This window comes from Vipera berus (genome assembly GCF_964194415.1).
Source record: "Vipera berus genome assembly, chromosome: Z".
Classification (NCBI taxonomy): Eukaryota; Metazoa; Chordata; class Lepidosauria; order Squamata; family Viperidae; genus Vipera; species Vipera berus.
The window spans coordinates 37,404,870-37,421,545 of NC_138205.1; the positions used below are offsets into that span (position 1 = coordinate 37,404,870).

Here is a 16,676-nt window from a genome sequence, read left to right on the forward strand (position 1 = left end):
ACCTCCCCAAACGTCGGCAGGAGGAACGGAGACCTGCCGACGTTTGGGGAGGTTTGGGGAGGCGCCCAAACCTCCCCAAACGTCGGCAGGTCTGCGCGGAGGAACGGAGACCTGGGGAGGTTTGGGGAGGCGCCCAAACCTCCCCAAACGTCGGCAGGAGGAACGGAGACCTGCCGACGTTTGGGGAGGTTTGGGGAGGCGCCCAAACCTCCCCAAACGTCGGCAGGTCTGCGCGGAGGAACGGAGACCTGGGGAGGTTTGGGGAGGCGCCCAAACCTCCCCAAACGTCGGCAGGAGGAACGGAGACCTGCCGACGTTTGGGGAGGTTTGGGGAGGCGCCCAAACCTCCCCAAACGTCGGCAGGTCTGTGCGGAGGAACGGAGACCTGGGGAGGTTTGGGGAGGCGCCCAAACCTCCCCAAACGTCGGCAGGAGGAACGGAGACCTGCCGACGTTTGGGGAGGTTTGGGGAGGCGCCCAAACCTCCCCAAACGTCGGCAGGTCTGTGCGGAGGAACGGAGACCTGGGGAGGTTTGGGGAGGCGCCCAAACCTCCCCAAACGTCGGCAGGAGGAACGGAGACCTGCCGACGTTTGGGGAGGTTTGGGGAGGCGCCCAAACCTCCCCAAACGTCGGCAGGTCTGCGCGGAGGAACGGAGACCTGGGGAGGTTTGGGGAGGCGCCCAAACCTCCCCAAACGTCGGCAGGAGGAACGGAGACCTGCCGACGATTGGGGAGGTTTGGGGAGGCGCCCAAACCTCCCCAAACGTCGGCAGGTCTGCGCGGAGGAACGGAGACCTGGGGAGGTTTGGGGAGGCGCCCAAACCTCCCCAAACGTCGGCAGGAGGAACGGAGACCTGCCGACGTTTGGGGAGGTTTGGGGAGGCGCCCAAACCTCCCCAAACGTCGGCAGGTCTGTGCGGAGGAACGGAGACCCGGGGAGGTTTGGGGAGGCGCCCAAACCTCCCCAAACGTCGGCAGGTGTCCGTTCCTCCGCGCCCTGCCTGCCTGCTTCTTTCCACTGTGGAAAGAAGCAGGCAGGCAGGGCGCGGAGGAACGGAGACCCGGCGACGTTTGGGGAGGTTTGGGGAGGTGCCCAAACCTCCCCAAACGTCGGCAGGAGGAACGGAGACCTGCCGACGTTTGGGGAGGTTTGGGGAGGCGCCCAAACCTCCCCAAACGTCGGCAGGTCTGCGCGGAGGAACGGAGACCTGGGGAGGTTTGGGGAGGCGCCCAAACCTCCCCAAACGTCGGCAGGAGGAACGGAGACCTGCCGACGATTGGGGAGGTTTGGGGAGGCGCCCAAACCTCCCCAAACGTCGGCAGGTCTGCGCGGAGGAACGGAGACCTGGGGAGGTTTGGGGAGGCGCCCAAACCTCCCCAAACGTCGGCAGGAGGAACGGAGACCTGCCGACGTTTGGGGAGGTTTGGGGAGGCGCCCAAACCTCCCCAAACGTCGGCAGGTCTGCGCGGAGGAACGGAGACCTGGGGAGGTTTGGGGAGGCGCCCAAACCTCCCCAAACGTCGGCAGGAGGAACGGAGACCTGCCGACGATTGGGGAGGTTTGGGGAGGCGCCCAAACCTCCCCAAACGTCGGCAGGTCTGCGCGGAGGAACGGAGACCTGGGGAGGTTTGGGGAGGCGCCCAAACCTCCCCAAACGTCGGCAGGAGGAACGGAGACCTGCCGACGTTTGGGGAGGTTTGGGGAGGCGCCCAAACCTCCCCAAACGTCGGCAGGTCTGTGCGGAGGAACGGAGACCTGGGGAGGTTTGGGGAGGCGCCCAAACCTCCCCAAACGTCGGCAGGAGGAACGGAGACCTGCCGACGTTTGGGGAGGTTTGGGGAGGCGCCCAAACCTCCCCAAACGTCGGCAGGTCTGCGCGGAGGAACGGAGACCTGGGGAGGTTTGGGGAGGTGCCCAAAGCTCCCCAAACGTCGGCAGGAGGAACGGAGACCTGCCGATGATTGGGGAGGTTTGGGGAGGCGCCCAAACCTCCCCAAACGTCGGCAGGTCTGCGCGGAGGAACGGAGACCTGGGGAGGTTTGGGGAGGCGCCCAAACCTCCCCAAACGTCGGCAGGAGGAACGGAGACCTGCCGACGTTTGGGGAGGTTTGGGGAGGCGCCCAAACCTCCCCAAACGTCGGCAGGTCTGCGCGGAGGAACGGAGACCTGGGGAGGTTTGGGGAGGCGCCCAAACCTCCCCAAACGTCGGCAGGAGGAACGGAGACCTGCCGACGTTTGGGGAGGTTTGGGGAGGCGCCCAAACCTCCCCAAACGTCGGCAGGTCTGCGCGGAGGAACGGAGACCTGGGGAGGTTTGGGGAGGCGCCCAAACCTCCCCAAATGTCGGCAGGAGGAACGGAGACCTGCCGATGTTTGGGGAGGTTTGGGGAGGCGCCCAAACCTCCCCAAACGTCGGCAGGTCTGCGCGGAGGAACGGAGACCTGGGGAGGTTTGGGGAGGCGCCCAAACCTCCCCAAACGTCGGCAGGAGGAACGGAGACCTGCCGACGTTTGGGGAGGTTTGGGGAGGCGCCCAAACCTCCCCAAACGTCGGCAGGTCTCCGTTCCTCCGCGCCCTGCCTGCCTGCTTCTTTCCGCTGCGGAAAGAAGCAGGCAGGCAGGGCGCGGAGGAACGGAGACCTGCCGACGTTTGGGGAGGTTTGGGGAGGTGCGCGCGCACCTCCCCAAACCTCCCCAAACTTCGGCAGGTCTCGGACGGCGGTGGCTTGGGAGAGGTGCGCGCGATCCCGGAAGCACCAAAGCCTCGGCCGCGCACAAGTCCTCGGTAAGTTTTTTTGTTGACTGGAGTATAAGCCGAAGTGGAATTTTTCAGCCCAAAAAGTGGGCTGAAAAATTCGGCTTATACTCAAGTATATACGGTAATTCCTATGCTGTTGAATGACGTAACCTAATGATTTCCTGCAGATTATAGATAGGAGAGATATCCTGAGCAGGATTTGGGAGGAACATCTAGGGATGTGTTCTTAAATCTTTTGGGTAGGCATGTTTTGGAAAGCATGCTTAGTTACGCAGCTTGCCAATCATGCCCAGACTTGCCAGAGTACTCTTACAGATATGATTTCTAACCTGAAAAAGGCTCCTAGAGCTAGGTCATCCCCAATCCAATGCTTCATCTACCTTGAGAGTAGTGCAGATCCATGCCCACAATTGGTACACAACCATTTACCATGTTGTCATTGATTCATAAAATTTCCATGTCTCTTCTAACAGCTGTGAGGCACACAATGAAATGTGGAGACTTGTTGTGAAGGGCAGAATTCCACGCATTGAATTTTGCAAAATATTATGAGCCAGAATGAGGATGGTTTGCAAATATATCCCTATTATATTTAGATTACCCAATTATTTTTATCCTGGTGGATTATGTTTTAATTAGAATGCTTCCTATTTTGCCAACATGCTGTGGAGTGGACCTCAGTTCAGATGTGCATTCCTCGAAATATTTGTTCTTCTATTTCTCACGATTAAAGTCTTAATAAGTGGAATTACAATAAACTACAGCTTCAAATTACCTTAAGAACAGTGATGTTCCAGGCAAAACTTTCCAGAGCTTTTTGTAACTTCCGTCCTTTCAGACCCTCCTTTGCCTCCAAGCGGTGCAATTCTTTATGAAAGCCCATCCCTGAAGAAATTCAGGTGAGGAGACAAGAGCAGCACAAGGGATGAAGGAGAGACAAAGCAGACAGTGTCAGAGGTTGCTGCCATCTCCCAATAAAATGATACATCTTTGATTCAGGCTTGAAATTTTCTTGTTCCAAGAATGCTAACAGAATAACAGTTAACATCACCCAACTATGTATTCTCACCTCACTATAGACCTATATAGGCTCTGTAATTTTTTGCAGTATTTTTAAAAAGCATGCTTTTTGTCCAGTGTAAATGGAATACTAGGTTGTACCATACTCAGGGCTTTTTTATTGTCATAGAACGCTCAGAACGGAGTTCCGGCACCTTTTTTGGATGGAACCTTGTAGGGTAGGCAAGGCGGGTTGTATGACGTGTGTGAGTTCCGGCACCTTTTTCTTTTACAAAAAAAGCACTGACCGTACTATAATGCCAAATGTGTCTTTTCATTAAACATTGTGGGTACTCTTCTACTCATCAATTTAAATTTTATTAATTGTTTACCCTTATCCTGGCCTGCTTTGTCCCCTACCTACAAATTAATTAAGGAAGCTTGAACTGCTTATTCAAAACAAAAGAAACCAGAGAGTCTTAAAACACTAGAAGACATGGAACCAAGGAGGTCTGTTTACTTAAAATATAATGCCGCCTCTTACCTGCTTGTTGCACTTGAATAATTTTGGCATGAACAGCATCAGCTGATTCAATTAATGTCCGGCTGGTTTGGATCATCTGGAGATTAAATGAGGGAGAAAGAGATAATGTGTCATAGTTGGATGGATTTAGAATAGCCGGTAAAGTGTCCCAACGTCTCAAGAGGCCTTTGGATCAGCCTTCCCCTTGCATTTTAGCATTTATAACAGGATAGACAATATAGTATTTTTTAACTGCTTCACTATTCCTCGAACCAGTGTTTCTCAGCCTTGGCAACCTGCAGATTTGAGGACATCAACACCCAGAATTCTCCAGGCTGGGGAAATCTGGTAATTGAAGTCCATATATCTTCAGTTGCCAAGTTGTCAAGTGGCCAAGATTGAGGAACACTTCTGTTACTTACAGCCCTTATTCCCTAAGAAAAGATAAATGTGGCCTTTAATTGTACCATTAAATGGCTCCACCATAAGCACACTCCTTTCGTGAACTATCTCTGTTCACACAAGTTAGTCTCTTGGTTAATTGTCTATGTACTGTTGTTTTGGGATTGAGGATTATTGTTATTGTTGTTTTTTATATTTTGCTAATTTGAAGAAATGTTCTGTTATATCAATTCCCTTCTTTATGGACAGTGTTAGTAAGCCCAAACTTGGGCTTGCCACGTCAAATGTCAACGGAAATACAAGCAAACCCTTCCATATATATTTTTTTAAGTACTTCAAACACAAGACAAAACTCCCCAGCTATTTCCAGCTTAGATTGCTGAGAATGATGGGAAATGTATTCCGAGAATGGCTGGATTCACATCAGTAGTACACTATATCACATTTTCTTAAACATGCCACATTGACTTATTTCTCTCATAACAGTAAGACATAAACGGTAGTTCACAATTTCTGGGTTCAAACAAATATTATTATGAGCAATATGATATACAAAAGTGTCTAATGTCTGAGGATCCAAAAACGGGAACTATGATTTTAAAGATTCAGATTCTGGACAAGAAACCAGAGGTTTGTAAGTTCTGGAGTCCCTTGCATATGAAAGCTGGCTGGGTGGCTTTGGCCCAGTCACCTTCTCTTGGCCCAATCATACTAATTAGATTAAAATTATTGTAGGAAAATTAGAAAGTGAGAGCATTATATATGTTGCCTTGAGTCATATAAAATAAACATGGGAGGAGGACAGCAGTTTTTGAAGCTTCTATATGTGTAAGGGTGTGACTTCTCTCACATACACTTTAAACTATACTTATTTTTATATACATAATTTAGTCTTATTCATAACTTAGCACCATTTCTCCAAACCATCATACGTATTTCCCCATTCTACTCACCCCCCCATTTTTTATATTTACAACAGCCACGTGAGGGAGATCAGGATAAGAAAGAAAGACTAGTGAGTCACAAATGGAATTCAAGAATGGGAAGAGACAAAGAATGTGCTGATTTTTCTAATCTGGGAAGAGACTGTTTTCTGGGCTTGATTTGGAGAGGTGTGAATATTTAAAACTCCCAATGAATGGTTGACAAGTGTCTGGAGCTGCTCAAAAAGAGCAGTCTCACCCTCCATTCTTGTGCTAGATAAATGTTCTAAAGACCAGTGTTCCATGCTTGCCTGGATCTACTACAAAATGACTTCTATTAGAAAGGTGAATTTGCCGGCTTATCAGAATAGAGCGCAATTCACTAAGAAGCAGCCAGCATTCACTGCTTTGGCCAGGGGGACATCAGCACAATCACCAGTTGCACTCACAGTGTCATAGGCAGCAAGTACTTTTCTCAAGAGTTCAGGAACAGGCCCCTGGGTCTCCATGGAAGGATACTCTTCACCCAGGTTGAGGGTGACAGCTGGGGGATTGTCCTTCTCGCTGGGCTGAAGCCATGTGGCCAGCTTCAAGATGCATTGTTTGATGTTGGCAGCTGGTGTTAGGCCACACAGTTCTTTGAAGGAGACCAAGGCATTCTAGGAAAAGAGGATGAGGGCAAAAAAACCAACTCAGAAGAACATCACTCTGCCCTATTCATTTCTGTTTACTCTTTTCTACTGCAACTTGTAATGACTCCATCCCCAAGGATTTAGAAATATGAAGGTCATGACCTTACCCCTGTTTGGGGGGAGAAATTTCTGATGCGTACTGAATATCAGAGTCATTCTGTACAATTCTTTTTCAGCATAGTCACACCTATCACGAAAGCAGTGAGGAGTGGAGGTGGGAGGCAGGCAAGCAAAGTCAGTGGGGAAATTGACAGGAGGGCACAAATGGCAACCAATGACGTCCTCACTTAATGACCTGCAGTGATTCACTTAACAATGGCAACCATATCAGCATTGCCATTGCTAAGTGTTGCACTGCACTTCATGACTCTGCTGCTTGGCAATGAAAATTCTGGACACAACTGCCATCCTTAATTGAGAGCTACTTGTAAAGTCAAAAATACCAGCAGGGGCAAAAGGCAAACTACTGAGCATTCAAATAGAATTAAAGAAAAGAAGAATTACTTATATTCAGTTTTAATCACAGAAAAGGATCACTGATTTCAAGTAAGGCTAAATTTAGATCTGATACACATATTTTTATATGAACTTTCCTGTGTGTTCAGGTTTATGCATGTATACTTTTGCTTGTATTTTTATTATTTAACATATTTCTATACCACAAAGAACTTATCACTAATGTCATTGATAATTTTATATACATATATACATATACATATACACACACACATACACACACATATATGTAATCAAATTGTTATTATGTAACAGTTTAGTAATTTATCAAGTTATTTAATTTGCTGGAAAAAGTTCATAAACTTTTCTATAGGTTTTAAAATTTCTGTGAAAATCTGTAAAAAAATGGGATTTAATTTGTTGCTTCAATTCTCTTAAATATCTGGAAATAACTATTCTAAAAAAGGTTCTTTGTGGATGAAAATATATCAACATTTTAATCTGATGAAAAATCAACAAATACTTAAAACCTAGTAATGGAAAAAGAATTTTTATTTATTTATTTATTTTAATTCTATTTATATCCCGCCCTTCTCCGAAGACTCAGGGCGGCTTACAAGCTTAGCAGTAGCCTTCATTCTATGTATATGCCTGCTTATTAGGGCTTTCACACACACCCCAAGCGGCATTATTACAAAGTCAGCTTTGACTATTACTCAAGATTTATGTATTTACTTAGAGGTATTCATCTGCTAATAGCTGAAAGTTATTTTAAGCAGATTGATAAGATATTTTGAATTTTTTCTACGACAAGGACAAACACAGTTTATTTAATTTATGGGTATCATGTGATGATGGGGAGGGAGGTCTTAACTTTTCTGACCTTCAACTTTATGACTGAGCATATATTTTGACTCCAGTTTCTCCATGGAACATAAATGACCATGTTAAAAAACCCCACAGTGGGCTAGATTAGAAAGTTATTATGTGATAGCAGGGCTTCTTTCCACATTTAGTAACAGGTGTGTTGTATTTCTGTGCTGCACTAGAGGCTGCAGGAGACACATTTGGAAGCTGTAGTGACTAAAGCATAATGCCAGTCCTTATTTGCATGACAAATTTAGACTGAAATCACCCGAGTTTTAAAATTGTATTTTTATACAATTTATTTATTGTTGCTTCCCAAAGCCATGGGTATTTAGGGATATGAATACTCTAGCTCAGCTTACTGCCAATAAAATTTTTAACAATATGCATTATTGCGAGAGAAATCTGTACTGTTTACAGCTACATAAGGGCTGATTAAATTAAAATTAAATTAAAAACATTTCTTGATTTCATAATTCAATCCAAATGAATTATGTCTAAGCAATATCTAAAGCTCCCAAAATAATGTCAGTAGGAAATGTGTTTGAATGATTTGCAGAATTTTAAAATAAAACAGTTAAAGGGTATGGCCGAGGTCAATATTAGTTATTTGCAAGAACTCTGGAATAAACAATCAGAATATCCCAAATTAGCAAATCAATGCCTAAAGGTTTTAAAGAATATTAAATATGTTCCTTGTGATTTTAAGACAAGATAATTCAACAAAAGGTTTTCTTTCATGTTTGTCAGACACTCCAAAGAATGTTTAAGAAGGCAGTTCACTGTCCTCTTTTCTATATTAGAAGAATAAAAGGGATGAAAGAATCTTTATTCTTATGACAAGGGCTTGTCACACTATTACACCTTTTGGTTTTATATCAATAAATTCATTAATATAATATTATAAAGAAAAGATACGTTTAAAAAGGTGAATGTAGTTTATGTGCTGGAAAGACTATTCTATATGATCAAGGTTTAATGTGTTTAAAAATGGGCTAAATAGCTTTTTATATGCAATATAATGTTTGTGCAAGTTTTTTAAAAAATTTTATTGATTTTTTTTCTTTTTTTACATTAAAGCAGTCAGAGTACTTTTTGCAAAAAAAAATCAGATCTATATTCAAAGGATTTCCCCCAAACCTCAAAAAATGTCAGTCTCCATCATCTTTGTGCAGACCAGGAGAAAAGACAGGTCTTGCCTTTAAGTCATTTTCCTAAAGGAAATTCATTTTTAAAATTATTTTTCGTTTTCATATGTTTCATCTTTACCATTTTGAAATGTTTCAGAATACAAACGTGGTACAGAAAATAGATTACTAGATGGTTTTCCAGAAAACTTCAAATTCCAGGGGCCACATTTTGCTCTTTTCCAAAATTTTGCCAACCACACTCAGGAGCCTAAGTTATTGTATCCCACTAACTGGATACCTGCATGTTCTCCCGCAGGTCTGTTGCTTCCCGCAATGGCTGAGTAGCTGTGCGAAATACTTCATCAATGGCCTTGACTCCCATAGCCTTAGTGGATGTGTACTCCCGCATGTGCCGTCCCTTACGCCCTGAGAGCCCCCGTCGCTGTGCTTTGCCTCCTCCCCGCCGGTTGGTGATGGCCATATGCACGAACAAAGTAGCATTGGGGAGTGGCTCACCGGTCACAGATTGAAGAGGCACGTGACGATAGCCTGTCTGGAGACACTCAAAGGGGATGGTATATTGAGCAATGAACTCATCTCCAATATAATCATCATCAAGCACCATGAACCGGAGAATGGCTAGCTCAGGGAGATTAACCTGGAAGTCCAGGGTTTCCTCAAAAACAGGGTTATCTCCACTCTGCAGCACTGTTTTGGTGCGTTTTTCTGCACAGTCAGCAGGAATACCATGCATCTCAACACAGACGTATGGCTCTACCACATCTCCCTTGGCTCCAGATCCTTTGGGTTTAGGCAGATTCTGACCACTAATGACTTTGAGATGCAATAATTGGGCTGAAATGCCAGGTAAGGTATCCTTGGTGTTTGCACTGAAGTAAGAGATTTCCTCACGCATAATTGCTGGGCGGAGCACATAGCCACAACCCCCATTCTGACGGAACCAGCCGGCATTCAGATCTATCATGAGACCAGGTGTCTGGTAGTTCATAGCCACCATCTGGCAGCCACATTTCCAGAAGTCCTGAGGGTTCATGTTGCTAGCATCAATGCGCATGGGGCTGGGATAAACTCGTGACAGGAAGCGCTTGTTGTAGGCCACAAAGTCCTCTGGCTCCTCATTGGCATAACGTCCAGCCTCCACCTCACTGAAAGAGCACACCTCCCAATAACACTGGCTCCGCCGAGAAGTCTCAAAGCTTTGGAAAGACACAGTCTGGCACAGGCTGATGAGATCTGAAAGTTCACGGCACAAGATGCGTTGAGAGCGGGGATGCTCTCTGTCCCCTTCAGAAAGTGGGAGGCCTAGCTCTGAGGCCTCATCATCATCAGATACATCTCCCTCACTTGACTGACAGTTTGGAAGAAGCTTCCGGCTTTTTATGAGGATGTATCCCTTGAGTCTTTCCGGAGACGGCAAATAGGTTTCATTTGGGTTTGGAGGTGTCAAGTACAGTTTATCCCCAAAAGTCTTCCTCAGATACTCAGCCATGAGCCTCTGCTGGGCAACACAGCAGCGCACTGAGAGACATAGGATAAGTGGAAACTTGGAGGACTCAAAAGCATATTCAGCAACAGCAGCCACCACCCTAGAGAAGGCCAAACGGCTCCCTGCACCAACCACAGGCTCGCCAGATGAACCATCGCAAACCACAAGTTCCAAGCTACGGCAACCAGCCTTAAGGGCTGCCACATAACCCCCAATGTCTGAAGTGGAGCCTCCCCAGAAGCAGCTGTCCTCAGCCAAGCATGCTCCATGTGCAGAGCTAATGAAATAATGGGAAAGTGGCTGATTCATGTCCTGGCACACCTTCCGGTGCTGTGGGTCAAATATGTCACAATCAGCTGAAAGGAGGTAGCGAGTGAAGCCATCAATTGCCAAGTAGCCCTTTTCCCGACCCTCCTTGGATGGCTCATATTTGGCAATGATCTCCATGCACATCTCTTCGGTTACTTCTTCCATACCCTGCTCTGCCTCTAAGAAACTCATCAGATCCCTCAGACCCATGTATTCTTTATTGCTGGAAAACTGAACCAAAAGGAAAAATACCTCAGGCCTGGTACATAGCTCACAATACGCCTTTATGAAGATTTGACAGTTCACCTCCTCTCGAAGTCGCTTACTGGCTGCTTTCTGGAGCTCTTTAAACTTCAACTCAATTGTTGAGGCCTTCATGCCAGGGTTGAGAGCACGAATGAGCTGCACAGCACGAGAAACTGGGATTTGACCCTCTTTTTCTAGATCTGCAATGTCAAAAACAGAAGAGATCCAGGAGGTGCGGGGATTTGGATAACCAGTCTCAGGAGCCTCATCCGGAGTGTGCTTCCCATATGAGGCCAAATATCGCAGCCCCATCACCCAAGCATTCACCACATCAGCAGAGCTTGCCACCAGGTCAAGGGATTCATAATTCTCTCCATAGATTATGGAGAATGCACATTCATCTGGGAACTGGTCTGAGAGGCCATTGGAACGCAGCACAGGAGTTTTTTTCCCAACTCGCACTTCCCTGACTGACTTGATTTCGATTTTGGCTTTCTCAGAATCCTTCTTGGATGGTTCCCAGTGCATGAAACGTAGGTCTGGGTCCAGCACAAAGAACCGGCTGTACATGCGGGAGTTAGAACGCACTTTTTTCATCTCACAGCCCTCCAGCATGAAAGAGATGCAGGCTGCTGTGCTGTTGAGCTTACGATTGCTAGGCATGGTGCTGAAGGAGACTGTCTTCTTCTTCTGGGGCTGCATATGGCGCTGGCGGGATACATCCTGCAAGAATAGGAAGGAGAACAGATAAATCAGGAAATGCAATGGAGGGTAATGCCTCATTTTTTTTAAAGGGGCAAAACAATAAAAAAAAAGATGAGGAAGAAAGGAAGAAATATTTGGCTTCATTCTGAATTCCATCATCCACTATGGCTTCCTATTATAGCAATGTGACTTGGAACGCAGAGAAAGGCCTTAAGCCAGAGTGAAGAGATTACCTCAAGGAAAACAATACAGGACATGCAAACCATGTAAGATGAAGAAACAAGGAGACTGTGAATAGTTTTTTTTTTAAAAAAAAATCTCAGTATTGATCTACATTACAAATAAAGACAAAATGACTGGCATATTTTTTTTAAATTGTTGCTTCATTCAGGTTGAGAGAACTATGGAAGAGACCCATTAGGCAGGAAAGGAGAAGCAGGTTTTTTTCTCAATGTGATCATGTTTAACCTTACCTCACTAGATAAGGCCCACTCCCAAGGTACAGGGGACAAATAAAGCCCATTCCTGGTGCTAAATATACCTACATCCGACTATTCTGCTCTTTCCTTCCCCTCTTCCTTCCTGATGGTTCAACCGGAATACCAGTTTGGGGAGTATGGCTGGAATTGACATAATGGAGTGAAAAATAACAGACAGTATGGAAGAAGAGGAGAGGAATGACAAAACTGAGAGTTGATTTCTCAAAAAAATTCTACTGAGACCTAAATCTTAAATATATATTAAATGTTGTATATTATGTGGACAGAGCCACACCAATCTTGATTTTGGATCTACCCTACTGTGAGGACTATTTTAACTCATTACTGAGTTGCTTGATATATGATTTAAAGGTAAAGGTAAAGGTTCCCTCGCACATGCGTGCTAGTCGTTTCCAACTCTAGGGGCCGGTGCTCATCTCCGTTTAAAAGCCGAAGAGCCAGCGCTTGTCCGAGGACGTCTCCGTGGTCATGTGGCCGGCATGACTAGACGCCAAAGGCGCACGGAATGCTGTTACCTTCCCACCGTAGTGGTCCCTATTTTTCTACTTGCATTTTTACGTGCTTTCGAACTGCTAGGTTGGCAGAAGCTGGGACGAGTAACAGGCGCTCACTCTGTTACGCGGCACTCGGGATTCGACCCGCCAAACTGCCGACCTTCTGATCGACAAGCTCAGTGTCCTAACCCACTATGCAATTATATATTATTATATTATATTATATTATATTTATATTATATTATATTATATTATATTATATTATATTATATTATATTATATTATATTATATTATATTATTATATTATATTATATTATATTATATTATATTATATTATATTATATTATATTATATTATATTATATTATATTATATTATATTATATTATTATTATATTATATTATTATATTATATTATATTATATTATATTTATTATATTATTATTACTGGACAGCCATTTTTTCAGTTTTGCTTCCTGAAGAATTTTCAGTGATTATGATAGACCCCTTCAAATTGAATACAAATATAATTTCAGAAATGTTTGCATCACATGGGAATCTTGAGAAATATGAAATTAACTTTTAATTAACTCTAATGTATTTAATCACATAATGTTTCTGACATGCTGCATGAGTTTAACAGAGCTAAAAGTGTTTTGCTGCTGGTTTACATTTATATTCAATGTCTGATGAATCTTGCAGCTGTGGCCAATAACAGCCAGCCAGCACTGATGGATTTTTCTGATACAGTTTTTCCATTGTGGCAATCTCTTGGTAAAACCTTTCAGTATGTTCATCACTGACTGTACCTAGATTTTAGAAAAAAAGTACAATGGGAATGCAGAAAATGAACCTTCAATGAACATTTGCATGTGATTTTGTATGCTGTAAGAAGTTTGTAATGGATGTGCTTTAACAGCAGTTCCATGTCTTTGTATGTTCTGTGCACAGGTACTGAAGGATGTACATTGTCATTGTGTAAGAACAGATTTCTATAAAACAGTACGTGATAGGTTAAATTACAGGTTATTTTCATGATTAGCAGCCAAAAATCTGTAAGATACACCCAAAAGTGTTCAGGAAGCATAATCTTTGTTGTCCAATACTATATTATTATAGTATTTTATTGTTATTTTTTCAGCTGCTTTGAACTTTTTTAAAAAGAAGCCCCAGGTACATTTTAATAATGGTTAAACAATTTCTCCACATGCATGCTTCAAGCTACATGTTGAAGGATTTTGAATCTCTCGTTAAACACTGCAAAGAGAGTAACAGAACAGCACAGAACTGGAGGGGAGCACAAGGGTTTTTGCCATTTTTACTAAAGTTACATTTAAATGCAACAGGATTTGTCTGCATGACACACTAAAATTTTCACCCACATCTCAACTAAAGTACTATAGACTCCATTCTTCAGCCATCAGAAAAAAGTCAGCATAAAATCAACTGTTCCACTATTAAACTCTGTCTTGCCATTGTAACTGCAGTTCTTCTGGCCGTTTATTCTTATTTTAGGTTTACAGAATATATTAAACAGACCTATCACCAGCTGGGGGAAAACCATCCACCAATCACACTGTTGTGATTGGCAAAATAGTTTTGAGAGATAGCCAGACCTGCATGATTTATTATATTTTAAAGCCAGGGATCTTTGCAAGCCCACATATCAGATAATGAGTGGTGTGTGTGTGTGTGTGTGTGTGTGTGTGTGTGTGTGTGTGCCTGATAAAGTGGGAATGCACAGAGCCCATGGATCAGTTATTTGGAGGGTATGCTTTGAACATCGGTTTAGTATTTAAATTAAAACTACACACAGATAAACAAACCATGAGCCACAGTTCTTTCAAATCCAGAGAAAGATTTTAACTTTTCCTCCCAATTTACCCATATGATGAATCAACAAATTGCACTGAGTTGCCAGAGAAGGTGATCAGAACCAAGGGGCAGAAGCTTATAAGCACCAGCCTGAAGTGACAAGTACAGAGTTCATCCCATCCCTCACACTGACTATACCACTACAAAGTTTGGCAGATTGTACACACCGTAAACTGCCAGATGCTATCAAGGGGAAAACAGTAGTTTAACTCTAGTAAAGCTCACCAGGCTTAAAGCTGCTCACATCATGGGCACATGGAAGAATAAAAATATTGCCAGAGGATGTTTATAGCATCATAAGGTAGAAGTGGGAAAGACTTTAAGCTACAGTTGGCATTAATTAGGCTGGGAAATGAATCTGCTATTCATTGCCCAGACCCCCTCTCAAGTTAACTACTGAGTCATTGGATTTTGCTCCTTCGTTGTGGAAACCAGATATCCCAGCAACCTGAGCCCATGACAGTCCAATGGGCTCAGAACCACTGTGTGTGTGTTTTGTGTATGTAGGTGTGTGTGTGTAGGTGTTCTTTTTCTTCTTTTTCGCCAAATAAACAGCCTCTAAGAAGTAAAGAAATGTAAGCAAAGCTACAGAAGCTGTGATATATAAGCAATTTCCACTTTGTAGCCACTTTGACTTCCCTTTATATTTCACAGAAATTACATTTTGTTTTGTTTTATATTTTAAAGTAAACGCTAGAGTATAATAGCAAGTGAGGCAGAAGTAAAATGTGGCATCAGCTGAATACCCGTCTAATAGTAAATTTAAAAGATAACTTTTTTTTTAAACTGACCCCAATCCAGTGGGAGACAAAAACCTATTTTGCAAAAGGAAAATGCAACAAATCAACACATTTCAAGGACAGAGATAAGCTGTTCAAATAATTCAGTCCAAGGAATGGTGATTCAGTCATCAACTAGCCCAATTGGAGATGGATGGGTTTAAGGCACAATCAACTGTTGCAAGTTAGACTGTGTTTGTATATATATCCTATCTGAGGTTAAAAAAAATTGCATCGATGACAAAGCTAAAGCAACATTCATATTTTAAAAATAGTCTAAAATTCAAATTCAGCTAGCTCAGGGTCCATATTTTCCTTCCATGCAGTTTTTTAAGGTTGTTGAGCTTGCTCCCCACTTTCCAAATTATTCTGTTTTCTGACCCACTCTGAAGATTGAGAAGAAACTACTCAAATGTGCAAAGGTCGTAGGGGAGCACTAATCCAAACAGTGGATTTGACTCTAGAGGATATCCAAGTGTCTCCTTTACAACACTGTTGTAAACTGATTACAATCTTGCAAAGAGTTGCAATAAATATCTCAGTGCTCAGGATTGGGGTAATGGAATGTAAGAAAGAAGCAATCACATCCAGCCATTTCAATCTGAGTCTTTTGTGAGCATTTACTCCAGTTACTCATGCCTTGACCAGCAGAGAGGAAAAAAATCCTATTTACTTTAGAGTTAAATTGATGCTAAAGAGTTGTGCTTTAATCCAATATCTGCACACCCATTAAGGCAATAAAGGGCTTTTGACCAGCATGTCAAACATACCTGGGCATCACTAGACTAGACTACAAAAACTCTGGCCTGAAGCTTACACAAGCTGTTAACAATCAGTGTTAACGTTGCTTGGATATATGGGTATATTTTAGGTATTAATACAATTTCTAAGACTGCCCAGTTGCCAAAAGGCAGTTCAAAGATTCAAGGCAGTATACAACTAGGACTGAAAACACCATAATAGCAAAGAAAAAGAAATGATAAAACAACTATTCAAAGGGATGAGAAACACAACAATTTGCTAACATTCCAATGGGGCCACAAACTGCCTTGACCCAATGCCTGCAAAATCACCTGGGTTTTTAAGGCCTTCCTAAAAGACAGCAGACTCAGGGCAGTACAGACTTTGGTTTGTATTGGACTGGATATAAGGTTACAGATGGCTGATGCAGTAATAGGTAACATATATCTATGGGCTTCCATAAGTTGTCATTGTTTTGTTGACAGGACTCATAGTATGTTAATCCTGTCTGATCTTATACAAAAGGCAGAAATTATTGAAGAAGGTGATCCTGCAAACATCCAGGCCCAAAGTCTTAGCTCAACAGTCTGAGTCACTAAAAGGCAATGTTTTTTTTTTAAAAAACCAGTATTTATACACATATAGAAATCTTCAGCTGTTTTAACACCTTGTCTTCAAGGGCACCACAAGATGGTTCATCTGGGTGTCTGAAAATTAATTGTATTTTTTCTCTGTCATATTTTGGACAACTGGGCAGCATTTTCTCATTGG

At 43.4% G+C, this 16,676-nt stretch overlaps 1 protein-coding gene across 1 annotated transcript in view; it reads right to left on the minus strand.

Annotated features, from left to right (window-relative positions):
• The window catches only part of LOC308679177 (inactive phospholipase C-like protein 2), a 68,212-nt gene that overhangs the window by 17,836 nt on the left and 33,700 nt on the right, over positions 1-16,676 (minus strand). Inside the window, exons 2-5 of the mRNA XM_081346516.1 lie at positions 9,049-11,535; positions 6,055-6,264; positions 4,302-4,377; positions 3,534-3,643 (exon numbers count right to left, since the gene is read on the minus strand). Of these exons, the coding sequence (XP_081202642.1) occupies positions 3,534-3,643; positions 4,302-4,377; positions 6,055-6,264; positions 9,049-11,535 (2,883 nt within the window). The remainder of the gene's footprint in view (positions 1-3,533; positions 3,644-4,301; positions 4,378-6,054; positions 6,265-9,048; positions 11,536-16,676) is intronic.